At 36.5% G+C, this 18,364-nt stretch overlaps 1 protein-coding gene across 2 annotated transcripts in view; it reads right to left on the minus strand.

The window, feature by feature from the left end:
• EPHA6 (EPH receptor A6) overlaps window positions 1-18,364 on the minus strand; it is a gene marked incomplete at both ends in the record, with an annotated part of 498,668 nt that overhangs the window by 70,559 nt on the left and 409,745 nt on the right. For both annotated transcript variants that reach the window (XM_079541645.1, XM_079541644.1), the window contains 2 exons: window positions 2,655-2,712; window positions 13,657-13,783. In XM_079541645.1, coding sequence (XP_079397771.1) covers window positions 2,655-2,712; window positions 13,657-13,783 — 185 coding nt within the window. The remainder of the gene's footprint in view (window positions 1-2,654; window positions 2,713-13,656; window positions 13,784-18,364) is intronic.

Raw genomic sequence — 18,364 nt, forward strand, 5'->3', positions numbered from 1 at the left:
GCACTAAAAATGATGAAAGATGGGTGTATCCCGGCCCAGTATTCCGGGAAACTGATTTACTTTCTCATCTCTGCCATGCATTTCCTGCAGAATACTGTGAAGATCACTTAACATCTTGGTGCTTTATTTCCCTATGTGTAAAGCAAGGAAATGAAGACTATAAAGAACTTAGGTCAAGGGGACTTCTACTTAGGAATTCAGGGTTCCTGGCATAACTTGTTTGCAAAACCTCTTCCATGATGAGTCTTCTGGACTGCACTCACACTGCTCATCATGTCACAGGGCTTCCCTTTGAGAAAGTGTAATTGATCCGTGTTTGTACGCTTTTGGAGAATGACAGGTTGGAGGGCTGTGCTAGTTAAAGTCTGCAGGTTGCGGCATGGAGGAAGTCTTTCTTACGGCAAGAAATTTTTTTTTTTCTACACTGTTTCTCTGTAAAAAGACTTTGCACTATAACAAGCCATTATTTTAAATAATACGGAAGATAGATAATATCATAAGCCTTTCCAAATCTAAGCGCACAAAAACTATTACACTCACCCAATATCTTTCACTAGGGTTGTTATGAATAAAACCTCTTCATTTATTTCTATCTTCACAAAAGCTTTTAAAAGTGTAGACTTCTGCAGGAAACAACTATTATTAATGAAGCAGCTGGGTTTCTTTTTAAAGAGGTTACTTTGAAGCCATTTGCTCTGCTAATTATTAACAGAAACACTGATGATATCTACAGTGCTTTGGGATGCTGAATATTATCTAAAATCCTTTTAAAAACCATTTCAGGAGAATAAGCCATATCACAAGTGTGAATTAAAACTGTAAAATAATACACATGGAAACCAGCAGCAGAAATGATTAGCTCACATTTCCCCCCAGCAATTTTGCCCGCAATTTCTTATGCAATGTGAGAAGTATTGCTTCACAACAACATAGTAATTTTGCTAATGTCAGTTGATAGTAAAGTATCTCAATAAGTAGTAATTGTTCTGATGAATAAATGAATGTGAATAATAACATACATAGATATAATAGAGCAGCTCAGAGAAAGATAATTTAATGGAATCAATTATTTCATTATTTGTTTTTATTCTCCTGTGTGAAATTTTGCACACGCACACACAGTGACTGCACAAAGAGCACAACTGGGCTCAGGCAAATCTTCCTGGGTCACCACGATAAAATTACAGAACATGGAAGCCCTAGGTCCTCAAATGAGCAGCAGTCTGTCTGCTTTCTGCAGACAGATAGTGAGATGATCCAGAAAGGCACCTGGGTTGATTTTTTAAACCAAATTGGTTTCCAGAAGATGTTGACAACACCACACTACCTCCAGAAAGTAACTTCATTTTGACAGATTATCAAATTCTCACCAGAAATAGCATTGTTGGTCTTTCCAAAAAACTAGACGTCTGTCAGATGTCTTGACAGACAAAACCAAAATGTTATTCAGGATAGTCAGTGAAGAGCAAGGGATGCTAGGAGTGAAAAACACAATGGAATAACCAAAAGCAAAAGGAATGGAAAAACAATGTCTAGCAATATCTGAAATAATGGGTCTGATGTACTTTCAAAGTAGTATCCTCTGTTCCAGATGCTGTTCTTTTCTGGTGGTTAGCTCTTTTCCCAAACTGCTGTCAAATAAGTGCTCTCTGACTGCCTCTCATTTCTTTGTATCTGTTTTCTTTCAAAGGTGTTGGTATTCTTTCCCTCCTGCTTATTCACTGTCTTCCCTTATCATTTCCTTCTTCCTGCATCCCTCATCATCATCATCTAGATTTCTCTTTGTTGAACACCTCTGCTTGGCATTTTGGGACACCCTTTCAAACATGTCCACAAAACCACAGTCCTCATCTATCCCCAAACCTCGTCTACAGTCCCACCTTGCATTTACAAGATGGAAGTGGCAAGGAACTAGGCTGGTAAGGACTGCCATTTACTTTCTAAGACAAATTTGACATACTTGACAGTCAAATCATTCACAGAGGTTATGACATTAGGTCTCCAGAGATTTCCAGTGGTTGATTTAACAAAGAGACTACTTTAAGATAAGTTTAGGTTAGGGGGTCATCCCTTTCTACTTTTCTAAGAAAAGATAAATACAAACGTAACAACATATTTTCATGCTTTCTATAGCTCTTCTTTAATGTTTGTAGAGTGGCCTTTTGGGGTTAATTAGCACTGAGATACTTCACCCATGAACTGTTTTCTAATTCAATTTGTTTAATGCAAGAAACCATAAATAATTATAAATCAATTACCAAGTTTATTCTACACTTCACTAACCAAAAGAATCAAAACAAAGTGTTTTTGAAGGTGATTGAGCAAAATGAACAGCTTCCATAAGCCTAGGTATTTGTACTTCAATTTATCTTTTCCTTCACAAAAACACTAGTCAAAATACATTTTGCTAAATATGGGAGCTACTCTTGCAAAAGAAATCAATTATGTTCTTAAGTTTAAATCTTTTTTTTTTTTTTTCCAGCTATGCTCTAATGTATCACTGTACCTTAGAAATGTGCCCTGGGGAAAATGCTTTTGTTCTTCACTAAAATTCCATGAATAACATTATGTAGGAGTTAATTTATGATAAATGATTTAAAATCTTAACCTAGAATGACTTCTTATTCAAATGCCATCACAAAATGGTACCTCACCCGCAGAAAGGAGTCAAGGGATCCATTCTCCATGTATTCAACTACAATCATTACTGGTCTGCCTGCAAAACAGCAAAGAAACACATTAGGATTACAGACATATTATGGGGTTTTTATATTTCCAGCTGTTTGGCACAGATTAGTCACATTATTTAAATATGTTGCCCATTTTCAAAACCCTCATTTATTTGTGTTATTCTCTAAGGATTATTTTCTTTCCTTTTTTTTTTTTTTTTTTTTTTTTTTTGGCTAACAATAGTGAATTAGCAGACTGTGCATCATTTGATCTGGTGTATTCACACATTAAAGAGAATGAAAAAAGTGACTATTACTTCCAAACAAGAGTTCTTGCTGTACCTCTAGCTAAGAACAGCTCTATCTAACTTAAATATACTTTGGGTATATATGTATCTTTCAACAATACTTCAGAATACATTTGAGGCAAGGAAAAAGAAGCATAAGCAATCTCCAAGAAATTGCATGGTCAGTGCCATGATTTTCCCTCTCAAAGAAAAAATATTGTAACAATTCAGGGGCATACAGATAGACTCAAAAATAGAGTTAATGCACAAAAGCCCTCCTAGATTTGGTGTGCATATGTGCACATATGAGTGCATGTTTCCTTAATCCAGCAGAATTCTGAGTTCATATGTTTTTTTATGTTTATTTGTGTGTATACATTAAGTTACCCAAGTAAAAGTTCTGCCTAACCAGAATAGCTTTCCTTTTTGGTTCCAGGACAGCATCATATCCAAATTCAGCCTTCTTTAAAACTGAATTACAAGCTATTTTAATTTCTTAAGAAAACACCCAAATATAAAGACAAACTTTTAACCTTGACACTTTACTAAATACTGTTTCATTGTTTATATCCAAGACTAAGCCACCACTCTGGAACTGTCTAACAGGAGAGGCTCAACAGGCATGCTAACCAGGCTGCACCGTGAGGTCTCTTTTAGAACTGTTAGTATTGTACATGAGCCATTCTACTCTATGCAGTGTATGCTAATAAGATAGCAAAGGAAGTAGAAAGTCTCAAATTGGCAAACTTTTCTTTTCCTGACAATGCCTGTCCCTTTTGGGATTTATGTGAAATCAGTGCTGCTTCAAGTGGTGAAGACACAAGTACTCCCTTTCCACGTTCTGTAAGTATTTGCTGTTCCAGTGTTTTTCAAATCCAAAAGAACACTCTTTTAGGACTTTTCTCCCATCTTTGAAATTACCATTATGTTTTATTTGGACACTGTGATGACAAATAAACACAATATTCAAGGCGAGAAATTACAGAATAGCATTATGAAGATTCCAGCACAATTTTCCATTTCTGTACATGCCAGCATTCTCTTCACTTTGATTAATAATGGAGGTGTTAATTAAACTGTCTACAATACACAATAAGCCACAGCTAGTTATCTTTCCTGTGTTGTTACAGTTCACCTTGTATTAGAAAAAACTAAATGAGCAGTTTCTCTGTTCACAGAATCACAGAACTCTAGGAGTTGGAAGGGACCACTGGAGATCATCCAGTCCAACCCACTGCTAAAGCAGTTCCCTAGAGGCTTCCTTCCCTGAGTGTCAACACTGAATTCCACATGTACTGGTGATGCTTGCTGATGTGGCTTATTTTTGTCTTTCTGGAGTCTCTCACAATATCTTTTTCTTCTAATTTCTTCTAATAAGATTTGATGTTCTTGTTGTATTCACTCACATGTTTAAGTTCTCAATGAATAAAACAGTGCTTAATAATGTTCAGACAGTAGACATATTTGAGTATGTGCAAAAATTTTCAGCTACATACTTGATTTTTATCAATAGCCTTTCTGAAATGGAAGAATTACCAAATTATCAGCTTTTTCTTAATTATTATTTTTAAATGATCTCACCTGCAAGTGTGAATCTATTTCCTATTCAGTGTATTTCTTTTCATCGGCATCTGTTGATTAAACTCTCGTTTTGCGCTTCTACAGTTCAGAGAATTTTAAAAATTAATGCTTTCTTCACTTTGCTTATGCTGACTAGTAGTATAGCATACTCTTTTTAGTTTCTGAATGTTTTACAAATCTAATAACATCAACTGTCAGAAAATGTAAGGTAAGACACAACCTGATTTTAAAGGGTTGGAAAAACAGGTTCAGAAAATCAAGTGGCCATCTCCACCCATAAAGCACAGTTCCCTCTGTCAGGCTGCATTTGGTTACCAACACACAGTGCTGTACTTTGTTTCATGGTCAATACCTTGTAGAGGCACTTCAGTGATTCCACTGTGCACGTGTGTGAACAGGCTCTCCCATTCACAGATAAAGGAAGGGGACTAGCAGTCGGCTCTGGAGAAAGTGGCTGAGATGTTGGGATGTGAGTCTCTGGTAAATGCAAGGAGAGAATCTAACATTGGACATCTCTATGGAGACAGAGCCACTGGTCCCAAAGGCAGGCAGTGGACAGATGGCACCATACTCTGCGAAAATCAGAGATCCTGATATGAATACCCACTGAAATCCATCAGTACCAGATCTGGGAAGCAAACTGAAAGCACAGCTCTACTTATGATGACCTAAACATGATAAAGCATGATCTGGGATGCCTAATCTTTAGAAGGTCAGAGGGTGGTGATCAGCACAGGACTGCCATAAAATAAAATCCCTGGTTAGTTGCTGTTAGTTTCATATTTTAGCAGCAAAGAGCAGATGTTATCCTTTACATACTTCGGTATAATCTGAGTCCTGAAAAGATTAAGGTCTGTGCTGAATCTTGTACAACATGGAATACTGCTTTTGGTTTAAAGTGTACCACAAAAATGACTTTGAAAAAAAAACTAACAAAAAGAAGAACAAGAAGATGACATAAATATTACTTAGATTATGAAAATCCATGTTGTTTTCATGATACTGAGAAAGATGAATTTTTCATCCTCAGAACAAGGACTGGAATCAGTGTTGATAGCATGGGGCAGAGAAGTCTCTGAGAAAAGATATCTGAGTATTTTATATGGGGTTATGCAATTCTGGAAGGCATTGAATTATTTTCCTATTTTTATGATTGCTTACACAGATGAAACATGGACAACCTTACTTGAAGGAACAGATTTAAAGATGAACAGAAATGGAAGGCTGTGGGGGAAGATGTAACTGTGAGCAAGTCAGCAAAGAGTTTTCAGACTCCTTGATAGACCCTATCAGTGTGAAACCTTGGGAGTATGGAGTGTAAGACAGAGAGCAAATGGTATCTGTTTGTGTCTAAGGGTAAACAGGAGGTTCTTTTTGTACGTATTGTTAATCTTATCACACTTAAGAAACCTTTCATCCTTTATCACTGTGTTTTGGGAGAAGCTAGACCAATCAACTGATTAGAGGGACAGGAATTCCTGGCTTGTAAGTGAATGGTATATAAGATGTATGTTGAACACAATAAAGAGAACAATTCTGAGGACTACAATGATGCTACAAGAAACTGTGAGAGCTCTCTAACTCGACTGAGTGACGACAGAAGGCAATACAAGATGGGAGTTGGGGAAGCTCTCTAGTTTAAAGACTTGACTAACTCAGGTGAGTGTTTTCATATAGAAACAGGCACTAAACAGTACATGAATAAGAGCCACTCATTTTACAGTCAAGATCCATATAAGAGAGGGCATGGAATAAGGACACTGAAAATGGTGTCAGGTTTTTTTCAGGATAAAAGTTGAACACGTGAGAGTTAAAAGCTGCAGGTACTGCCAGAAGAGAGCGCTCAACTTCATGGCAGAGTTGGGGGGACAAAATACAAAATGGTTTGAAAGTGGATCCAAGGTTCTAGTCGGCAAAACAAGTCATTCTTGCACCAATTTCAGACACCCAGAAGTGCTCGAGTGGGGAGTACTGTAAGAAAACATTTTTAAAGTATGCACACTACATACTAAATACACCAATATGAAACTACAATCCTATTTATACATGGCATATTGACCCACTTTGACTGTTTCTGTAATTCCTGCACAGCTCTTAACTATTTCTACCTTACCCTTCCACCTGCCTCGGGTACTGGAGAAAGTAGCATTCTCTGCTTGCACAACATAAAAGGAGCAGCAATGGCAGACCTGTCAGACTCCCTGCATCTAGGGAAACTGGACTGAACACATGAAAGCAGTATCAGTGCTTTATGTGATCCAGAAAAAGGAACACGGATTCCATTACTCAAAACTTAGATGAATCTGCAGGAGGTTCTGGGGTTATTTGTGGTTTTTGATGCAAACATCACCTGGTGACAGGTGGCTGACTGGTTTTGACAAAGTATTCATTTTTCCCTGAGAAAGTTTGTCATTAGAATTCTCCCACATGGCTCTACTGTAATGTCAATGAAACAAAACCAGCATAAATTACAAACATCCCATCTTGGTGTCATGCCGCCTCAGAATTCATGTTACAGTTTTGTGTTTTTCACTGATCAATCTGCTTGACATTTTTTTTATAAGCAAAGGAAAAAAGGAAGCCGTGTGATGCAGAATGATGTGAAATAGCAAGCACATTTAAAATTCACAGTATATATGTTTTTAGTTCTCTTTTTTTTCCATAGGATTTTGATAGCATGTAATCTAATTGAATGGTAGAGTGATGCATAAGGAGGAGAATTTGAAGTGTCATATCAATGCCAAAATATTCAGCTTGTTGTCTCCTGTGTCATTTTAAATAACGCAGCAAGGCCCACTTTAATTAACATTTTATGTAAGATTAATCCACAAAAAAGAATGCATTTAGTATATGCTCATTTCTACAGTCTTTACTTTTAACTAAATCTTTTATTCCCATTATGGAAATAGAACTTTTAACATAAATAGAATTATAGAATCATTCATGGAATCATAGAATGGCCTGGGTTGAAAAGGACCACAATGATCATCTAGTTTCAACCCCCCTGCTATGTGCAGGGTCACCAACTACTAGAACAGGCTGCCCAGAGCCACATCCAGCCTGGCCTTGAATGCCTCCATAAACAGGATATTTACTCTTCCACTCACAGAGCAAAATCTTTGAATCTGTTCTCTAGTTCTTCTAAGAAAACACTGCTCTATCACTTCTGCAGATCCATTGTATCATCACAGTTTGAAAATATTGTCCTTTGAGCTGTTTTTCTGTAATTTTATATTGTATTGATTATATATATAAAATGAAAAAATAATAATATTATATTTTTATATTGTGTATTTTACACTCACTACACAAAAACCTACTGTGTGGTTGTTTACACTCAGTACCCAAAGTGCTGCAAACAGCTCTTCTAGTTCTCACACAACAACAGGAGAATGTGCTGTGGACAAAATAAGTTTTAGCAGACTTCAGCTTCTGTAGCCTCTGATTCCTCCTAATTCACTCCTCTCATGTGCCTACAAAAGAGATTCTGGAAGGTTTTGAGGAAAGAAAGTAGAATTGCAAAAAGAAAGCAGCTGCATTGTTCCCATGATTTTTTTCTTGTTCTTGTCTTTTCGTGAGAGAAACAAAGAGAATGCAGCAGATGGTAAAAGCAGAATAGTAGTATTTCATTAGTTGGAGTTAGTTACTTGTTTCATTCCTGCTGCTTATGTTTACATGAACATTAAAAACAGAAATGAAAAAGAAACACCTTCAGCATTATGGTGAGATGTCTTATGTATTCCTGGACAGGAACAGGAACAGGAGCCAGTACATTTGAAGAACAGCTCTAAAAGATGCCACATGAGCTATTCTAAGTATATCCAAGCTTATTGGAGAGTCTTCTTCTATTTTTCAAAACCTTCTTATACCCTTGAACCATGCTGACATCTCTGGGCTTTTTAAGAACCACTTTATATTGACTTGAAAGAGGTTTCAGTAGTATTTTCCTGAACATCTTGTAGGACTAAAACACTTGTAACTGTTTATGATGATGTCTGGGCATCATCATAAAGTGAGCTATTTAGCAAGGGTGGAGAATGGAGACCTCTTTTTTTCATGTCCTACACTCAGAGCTCAATCCCTGTTCTACATTTCAAGTTAAACGTTAATAGACCAGAACATTATCTCACTAATTATGTTACTCACTGATCATCCGTATTTTGGCTGTGAAGTACTCTTTGCCTGCCTAATGGTAAAGTCCACATACATTCTCAGCTTGAGCATCTGTACTCAGAAAATGCATGCCATTATGTATAGGGTTTATAGGCTAGACATGCCAGTGAAACAGCACTGATGCTGGAAAGGATAAACTAGAAGAGCTATTTGGCTCAGATATTCTAGAGAATGCAATAAAAGAATCAGTTTGTTAGTCAGCAAGAAAGATTTAGCAATTTTCGTTCAACAAAAAAAACACAGCCACTTTTAGGTACTGGAATCCAGAGTAGGGAAAAACACATTAACTGAAAAAAAAATTATTAATGGTTACTTTTCTCATTATCGGAGTACCATAAAATTACAGTTGAGTTTCAATATGCATAATTGCTCCTTGATGGTTCTTGTTGAGCAATTTTGTTCAATAATGGTCTGTCAATACAATTTGCTTTCAATTGTCACCTTCTATAACATCAAGAATAATGGGCTCACTCAGGTGCACTTTGAAATTATAGGAAAATATTAATTTTAGGGGAAAGAAAACTGATAATCACTTGCTTTAATATTCTACAGTTGTCTGAGGTTTTTGAGAAGCTCCATATTAAAAATGTGAATATTACCATATATGTGGTTTGTTGATATAGTCTGAATACTGAACACTATGGAGAGAAGTGGGGAGATTTGCTTAACAGGGACTTTTCCATAGTTACTCATAGCTTGACACTCATTTCTAGTTGTTCTTGTTAACAAAAAAAAAATCAGAACTTGAAAGAAACAACAGTAAAGGTATTTCGGTTCCCTCCCCTTCTTTCTGATCCATCAGGTTTATAATCTCTCCAACACCCTCCAACAACAGCAGCAAACCATACCATTTTCTACATCTAATTTCTGCCAGGTAATATGGGTTTACATTCACATTATGTGTGACTGAAATCAAGAGATGCAAATACACAGCTGGATAAGGAAACTAAGAGATCTTCCAAAATGGAGCAAACACTACTAATTTGGGCAAGTAAGAATTTGAAAAAAATAGAAGCAGCACTGCAACTTAGCTATTTATTTTCAACATGCACACGTATATATGTGCCCCTGTAGATATGAAGAAATGGCTAAGCTTCTTTGTTCATACCAACATATGTATGATGAGGATGTAGACTATTGGACACTTTAGAATTTCTATTCAATTTTTGCAAGGATTTGAGAAAAGGTCTACTTTGCTTTTGTGAATCCATTGGTGATGAACCATTACAATATAGATTTGCATCAACTAAGTCATGTGAATCTGTACTGCTAACAGGTGGGATAATGAGAGACTAAAAAAACTGTGACAAAAATAACAGCTAAATGAAAAGGAAGCTTTTCTCTTTAAAGGGGCATACTTTTTTTTTCTTTCTCCAAAAACATAGGACAGATCTTTGCAGGCCTCCTGCAGGCCTTACTTCTAATGAAACATTGTATGGAAGTGGCAGACTTCTGATGAACTATCAAATATAAATGCTATTGCATTAGTATAGCTATGATTAGGTTTAAAAAAAAAAAAATCTACTTTTTTTTTTTACATCTTTTATGAAGAAAGATGTCAAGTCCCATGCCTGCAACACAAATTCATCTTTAGCCTTAGGTTAGCTATGTGAATGTATGTGAACCTTTCACATACATGAACCTCTGTGCAATGTAAAACCCAACACCAGATTACACGCAACTCAACACCGGCTGTCAATGCAACAGTGTAAGTAAACGCACTGCCTCCTCCCCTTGCCTGAAGTGGAAAAACATAAAAGGAAAACAAGTGCTACTCTGCTCTGCCAAGAAGTTTTCCAGGTACTTCTCTGGGAGTCTTCCCAGTTTAGTTCTTAGTATTTAACTTCAACAACATATCTGGGGAATTCTGTAAAAAAAAATCACTTTAAATGTTTCTTTCTTCTTTTTTTTTTTTTTTTTCTTTAATAGGATTTTTTTTTAAATTTTTCCTATTTGGACTATTTTGGAGTAAATCTAGCACGTAGTTTGAGTTAAATGCTTTAGTAAATAAAACCATCTCACTGTCTTTGTTCCTCATGACCCTTACAGAAGAATAATGCAGGCATTTTAAGCTTTCCACGTAGTTTAATTCACCTAAATCTTACACAGAAGCTATACATGAATTAGTGTATAATTCAGCAAAGTTATTAAATGGTAACTATTTTTGTTAGGCTTATGACAGGTACTGTTCAGTATGAGCCCAACAATCTCAGATAATGGAGGTGAGGTCACAGCGCCACCAGTGGCAGCAGTCAAACATTCTTCCCTCTAGTACAAACACAAAATCAGCAATTCTCTCACTTTTAGTAAGAGAGGGAAAAGGCTGGGGACAGGGGAAGCAACAAGAGTCCAGTGGATAGATGATTTTGCCCACATATTACTGTTAAAGAGCCAGAGACTGCCACGATAGCATGGTTATTAGTCCTTGAAAACCTTATGGGTGGAGTTCATAGAATCAGAATAGTTTGGGTTGGGTTGGATAGAACCATGAAGATTATTCGGTTCCAACCCCCTTGCTGTGGGCAGTGTTGCCCTAGATATCTGTTTGTTGGTAAAGCAGTATTCAGAAAAAAGGTCAGGTACTGAGTGCAACGTTTTTCAACAGGAAGGGACAAAGGGTGCCTTCCTTCTCTTTGTGCTCAAGTGACTACTACTAAGGATGAACTTTTTTACTGAATCATAAAGAGTAAGAGATACAGTTCTGACTTTCTCTCAATTCAGATCAGTACTCCCTTCAACAGGAGATTTTTTTTCCTTCAAAAAAATACAGCGAGTGTACTGGGTTTTGGTTCACACATATAGCAAAGTTGATTTTAGTAATTTAGAAAGTCAGTGTGCATTGAAAGTGGCATCCTCTGGACATCACTGCAACAAAAGGAGGCAATACAGAGTTAAGATTGTGCTTAACTGTTCACAGGAGAGGAACTGTTCACTTAAAGAGAAGTATTACGGATAAGGTTGTTAGGATACATATGTTAATAGCAGTTTCTGACTTTTAATGTGGAGTTTCTTGCCACCTGCCCACTCCTACACCAACAATCTTTCTCAAAGAAACACAAAACTTCCATTGGATTTGTCACATCTCCTTAGTGGCTTTCAACTACCTGATATTCTTCGTTTTGCAAAAGATGGGCAGCATTTATCTCTCTCTATGGGGTTGGTTCTGGGCTCTTTTTTGTTATTGATGTGACCAAACAGCATTTCTATTTTTTCCCTGTTTTGAATATTTCATCAGATCGAATTCTTAGTAAAAGACACTTAATAGCAAGAGATTATGAAACACTCTTACTAGTAATCACACTGAAAGTTATGACTTAAGTCCAAAATGTGATGCTTTACAAACACTCAGAAAAACAGCAGTCCTGGGGATCTTACAAATGGACAAGAAAAACTTGTAAGTAGCTAGGTGAAAAGCCAATTTATTAATGCAGTTAAGGCATATTTAAACTAATAGAATCAGTGATATGCTACACATAACACAATATTCAAAACAGAGAATTCAGGGGAGGGAGGGTGCTGGGAGTATTTCTTCTTCCATAGAGCTGTTTTGTGACAGATACCATTCTCATTGTGATGCTGACTGCCAAAATTGCCTAATGACTATTGAATAATGAAATATCCTTCAGAGAAAATATATGAAAAGCATTTTACAGACTGTTGACAAAAGACACCTAAAGAGTCAATGAGAAGACAGTAAAGTTGCTCAGAAGCTTCTATTCAAAGAAAGAAAGCAAACAAAGAAATAATAGCACTTAAATAAATAAATAAATAAATAAGTAAATCCCATATTGAGTAACATGTATTGATGAGGCTTGTAATTTTCACAATGGATAAAACAAGGCACAAAGAGGTAGAGCATTTTCTGTTGTATAGCAAATCAATACCACGTACGCCATCCTTCAGACTGCCTCCTAATTGTACCATAAGACAATTTTTTCTCTTTAGCCAAAAACTGTAAGTAACATTACTGGTAAGAGGTCCTGAAAGGATATAGATATGACATTAACCCATGTATGGATTAATTCTGCATATACATATGTAGCTTGGAGAGAAACAGAACTCAACTTCAATTCAATTTTAACCATAATTAAGATACCGTTATTTCCTCTGTGTTTATTAGCTTTGGTGACAGATGATTTTTAATGGCTCCAGAGAATGGAGAACACAAAAAATCTTCCTGGGAATTCTTCTAGCCTATCTGTATTTCCTGCTTCAGCCCTGTACCAGAGAGCAGCCTATTTACCTGGCACTGTGTTCTTATTCTTAGTCTACATTCAACCACAAGCCAACACTCTAAGTCCTCTGTGCCACCACAGACTCATAGCACTGCTGGAGACCTAGCAAGAAATGGTGCGATGTACTGTGCTGACAACAGAAACCATGGAATTTTCTCATTTACTGTAAAAGAGAATTAAAGTAGTTCAAATTATTCTAAAAAGTTATTTTTAAGAATTAAGGCTGTTTTCATGAGATAGAAGTCACAACTATGGAAGCATAAAAAAGACTCAAACTCCATTACTTAATTAAATTTTTCCTTTCAAATTTTTGTTTTACGTCCATGTTTTAGCAAGGAAATGCAAATTTTTAGAGAAGAGTCATAGAGTCACAAAAGTGGGATTTTACAAAGGCATTTTTAAAGTGTTGTTTTGCTGGTGCACACAGGTGTGCTCCATGAAACACTTGATTTAAGGACACCAAGCTTTCTCTTGAAGTATTTAGGTTAACTGCTTTCCCTCATACTTTCCCCTATACAGTGATTCAAGGAAAATAGCTAGTCCTTGAAGAGTAACTTCTCTTTTCCATTTCTTTCCAGTTTGACTTTTTAATCGGAAGGGACATCTGATCTCCTCGTGTAAACAGTATCAAATTTTGTTTCCCTGAGAGCTGTGGAGAGATGGTTCAGAGGGTGAAGAGAAAAATTAATGTGGGGAAAAAGGCTGGAATACCTACCAGAGGAAATGCTGGGGGGTAAAGATCCACCCCCTGAGACTGGATGTGAGGTCAGGATGCTATTTAAAAATCCCGCCCTCAGGAATCTCGAAAGAGACTTCACCCCAATGGTCGGAAAGGATCCTTTCAAAGAGATAAAAATGATCATTAATCAAATGACTTGTTCTTTGGCTGATAAAAGAAGCTGTCTGTTTAAGGAAAAAAAAAACGAAAAAACAACTCTGCAAAATTAACAGTGGTTTCACTGGAACAGATCTTACAAAATACAGTTAAATGTTTTTGATTGCTTTTTATCCAAGCCATACAATACACAGCTGCAACCAGAAGGAAGTTGTTTTCTGCATACTTTGCAAATGAAGAATCCCAGCATTTCTAGGAGGAATGGAAAAAAAATGAGGTTTTAAAGGAAAAATATACCTCTTGGATATTCATAATGCATTCCAAATGGTTCTACTGTAAAGGCAGTTTACAGTTTCGTATGCAAATCAAAAAGAGACTAGTAGAGGTGAAGCTGTACCAGTAGAGCTGAGTTTTATGTCAGTACTTCCAAGATAAGCCACTTGAAAGCACTCGTGCCAGGCCAGGGCAGTCGGGGAACCAGATTTAGTGGTAGGACAGCTAACACAGATAAGCCAGAGCTTCTATCAGATCTCCAAACACCTGTCAATATAGGGATGCCAGCAAAAGTCAGAAGTATAGATACAGGCTCTTTTCACTTTGCTACCATCAGAAGCTTTCCATGTTTCACCCTTCCAATCAAAAGAGTCCATGTTTTCATTGCCTAAATGCACAGATTCATCTCAGATTATCTCATCCATCCATTTTAAATTAAATACTTGTGATATATCTAAAATAGCACTGATAAATAAGAGCTCTATCATTCGATCCACTTTTTCAGCTTTCAGCATAGGCACAGAGATTGAGAGACACCGTTACAGCTGGCTCATGTTAGTGCTCACTGAGTGCCAACATTGAAGCTGTATCTGAAAGGAGAGCTCTACATCTTGCATAAAAATAGAGTCAAGATTCTCCAAACTTGCAATAAATTTAAGCTGACAATCAGAATAATTTGTTTGTTTTTTGCAAGTACATCAAGCAAGCATCTATTCAATAATGTAGGCAATGATAAGTTTGTTTTCATCACCTTATAGGTATTTCACAGCTGGTTCTGTAGAAAGAAAAAACATCCCTCTGAAAATTCATGCAACTATGGGTTTGTGTTTGCTTTTTGAACTAATATAAATACAAGTGAGGATTATTTAGGTTTAAGATGTATATATGCATTTTCTGAGCTTAAAGTCTAAGTGAGCTTTGATTTTTTTTTTTACTTTCTAGCAAGAGATCTATTGTTTCTTCTCAATGCATTTTGCACTTGCCATTTAAATATGTTAGACCTACCATAGTCTTGGGAAAAAAAAAAAATCCTTTAATTAAGAGTTCCGAGCATAGCATTTTCATATCTGATGGGCAAAGATATGTAACAAAAGCATTCCCTCAGGCTATCCCAGAAAACCCTAAATTTGGCAGTCTTGTCAAAGTGTTTCCAAACTCCATGGCTTTAATTTTAAAATGTTTTCAGAAGTGATCACGTATAGAGTCCAGAATGCAGTGCACAGAAATTCAATTTTAAAATCAAAAATTGTTCCATAATCTCACATATAAACATCACAGCTAAATGAACATATGAAGACTTCCCAAATAAAACTTTGCTCCTCTTTTTTGAAACATGGATTCTACCAACCATACCCTCATGGTGGATCATGTGCCATATATATAGACCTTCAGAAAAGGCATACATGTTGAGGTTCACCACTGACATTTTTCTTCATTTAAGTTGAGCTACACAGCAAATAATTCCAGTTTCCTTTCAGTGTTGCTGTAAGTTACTTTGTTATAGAAATTATCAAAGACAAAAATGAGTGTATTTCATTCACTGTGCATGTTTGGAAATAAGGAGCAAGCAAAATCTGTGAATACTAAGAGCAGGAGGGCTAAAATTGAGGTATTCAACTGTCAAATAATTAAAGGAATATGTACAAATAACGCGCTTTTTTCACTTACTAAAAAGCTCAGTTACTTAAGCATAGATGTTTTATGTCATTTGAGATGTTGCAGAAAATCTCAGACAGTCATGTTTGAGTGGTAGAGATTACAAGACCTGTAGTTCTGCACTCTTTGAAAGCGACAGCAAGAGGCAAAGCATACCTTCCTTATAGGAAGCATTCAGATAACTGAATTTTAGATAGGCATTTTAGATAACTGAATCCCAGACAAATACTCTGCTGTCAACTCAAAAATGTCTCCTATTAAGCAGAACATATATTTACAAGAACAAGACCTTGCTGCTTCCAGAGGTTGACAAATATGTTCTGAAAAGGATCAGGTTGATAACAATCAGCCATTACCAGTATCCGGCAACATAAAAATCCAAAGGACATATCATATTGAAAGTTGGTTCATACTAAAGCATGCATGATCCTAAACCGAAACACAGCATATGTCCCAGAATGAACATACAGTGTGTGGTTGGTACAAAGAACCAATACTTAGTCTGGTAATGTCACCCTCACGATGTGATAAGGGTTTGAGACTATTACATGACTATAGATCTGGAACTTGCTTATTGTTGTGGGTAACCAGAAAAGAAAGTTAATTTTCATAGCTTCCATCAATCACCACCAGAAAGACAGCACCCTGGTAAGAGCTTTGGGCATAGATAAATAGAAGTACTTCTCAATTTTTTATTTCTTTGCATAAACAATTAGAAAACTTTGAAAAGAAAGACTGCAACTAAGAATTGTGTTCAAGACAGAAAGGGAGAAAGCTCTCTGCCAATACAATGGAGGAAGAATATGACATTAGCAGAAAACATCAGCTCTGTAGAAATGCATAATTTCTGTGTGGAAAACAATGAAAAGAAATGCTTTTCCTTGTATCTGAATATGGAAATTTTACTGGGCAGTGAGATCATAGTATTTCCTCTTTTTCTAAATTGAGACTGTGTTTAGCTGAACAAAAAATTAAGAATGAATTAAGAATTAAGAAATTAAGAATGTGCTGCATCCTGATGCTTTACACAAATGGCATATATTCATTTTTTAGAGGTATATGCTATTTATAGGAATATAGGAATAGCTATAGATATAGGCATATAGATATAGAAATCCTGATGCTTAATTAAAAATAAAATCCCTTTAAAGCAACATACTGGACACTTTCAAGATACTAAAACATTACTTCAGCTGATGAGTTTTCTTGAGAAATACAATTCTGTCAGCAGACATCATGCAGAGACAAGGTCCGTATAACTATTCTGTTGTTTAGTATGAAGATACTAAACATACAGCATTTTTGCATTGGGTGGAATTATGCTAATGGAAAGAGCTTTTAGTATATGGTCTTACTGTTTTTAAATGGGGAAAAGGAATATTTATGCATATTAAGCCACAATTCCTGAGTGCACTGAAATACCACTGTTCTGTAGAAGCTTGAGGGTATGATTTTATTATGGGGAAAAACGAAACCAACCCCTTCTCCCACTCCATAGTAATCCACTGTGAACATTATGCCACTGAAACATGGGAAACTACATTAGTTACAGGTATTAGTTGGAAAAATGCATTGAAAGAGTAAAAATATATGTCAATACTCTGACTAGCTGGCAGTTTGTGGAGTACAACCATTTACTGAGTTCTGTGTCACCAGTTTATAGCTCAGCGTCAATTCTTCTCTTTCACAATTATTACATCTAAGTGCTTGTGCTGAGAAGCAATGGGGGAGCGCTGAATCAATTAGCCTGCCGTCTGCCTTCATCTGCTGTTCCAGGGGGAATATCAACCCACAAACGATAGAATTTGATAGGAAAGTCACTTGTACGGAATCCTACACTGGCATGGTTTTAGCAGCATATTATCCACATAGAACAGAAGAGCAAGAAAAGATAGCTGGGTAAGGAAATACACATGCTTAGTTTAGCTCCAGAGCACATAACATTAATTCACACTCATTTATTAAAACTTGCATAGCAACAGTATGGCCTGCCAGAAGGAACAGCCACTTCTCCCTGCAGCAAAGGCACATCCCATTGCCTAGGGCTAGCAACAACACAATTTTGCTGCAAAACCCTACATTATTTTTCACAGAAACTAAACATAGTTTTATTCTGATAATGACAGCACATTCTCACTCACACCTGCTGACTTGAGTGCAAACATAGCCACTAGTTTTGCTCCCACACGCACTACAGAAGTAGCGCAGCACCAGAACTCCTCAATGGCTTACACTCCATCTTTCCTCCTCCTCATCTGCTGCTTCTTTATCCCGGTACCAGAGCACCTGGCCAACATTCTGGAAGCCTCTATTATATGGAAGCCTTTGTTATATTTTTCTCTAGCAATGGTATCTGTATAAACTTAGTGCAGTTTGTAGAGGTTTGCTCTTAAAAAGGAGAACATTCCTAGAGTCTCTGCACTGTATCTAACAACATGCCTGAAGTAGCTTATCAGAAAACCTCCCGAAGATGCAAGAACTGCGTTAAATGCTGTAACATATTGATCAAGGAAAGGAAACAACATAGAATCCCCAAGTGGTCATCAAACCAGATCATGAATTTGGTTAATAACAATAAGCCCCCTATTTTTGAAGTACTTGACTCTTCTTATTAATGGTATTTATCAAATACATATGCAAACAAAGTAAGTCTCT

This window comes from Tetrao urogallus (genome assembly GCF_951394365.1).
Source record: "Tetrao urogallus genome assembly, chromosome: 1".
NCBI lineage: Eukaryota > Metazoa > Chordata > Aves > Galliformes > Phasianidae > Tetrao > Tetrao urogallus.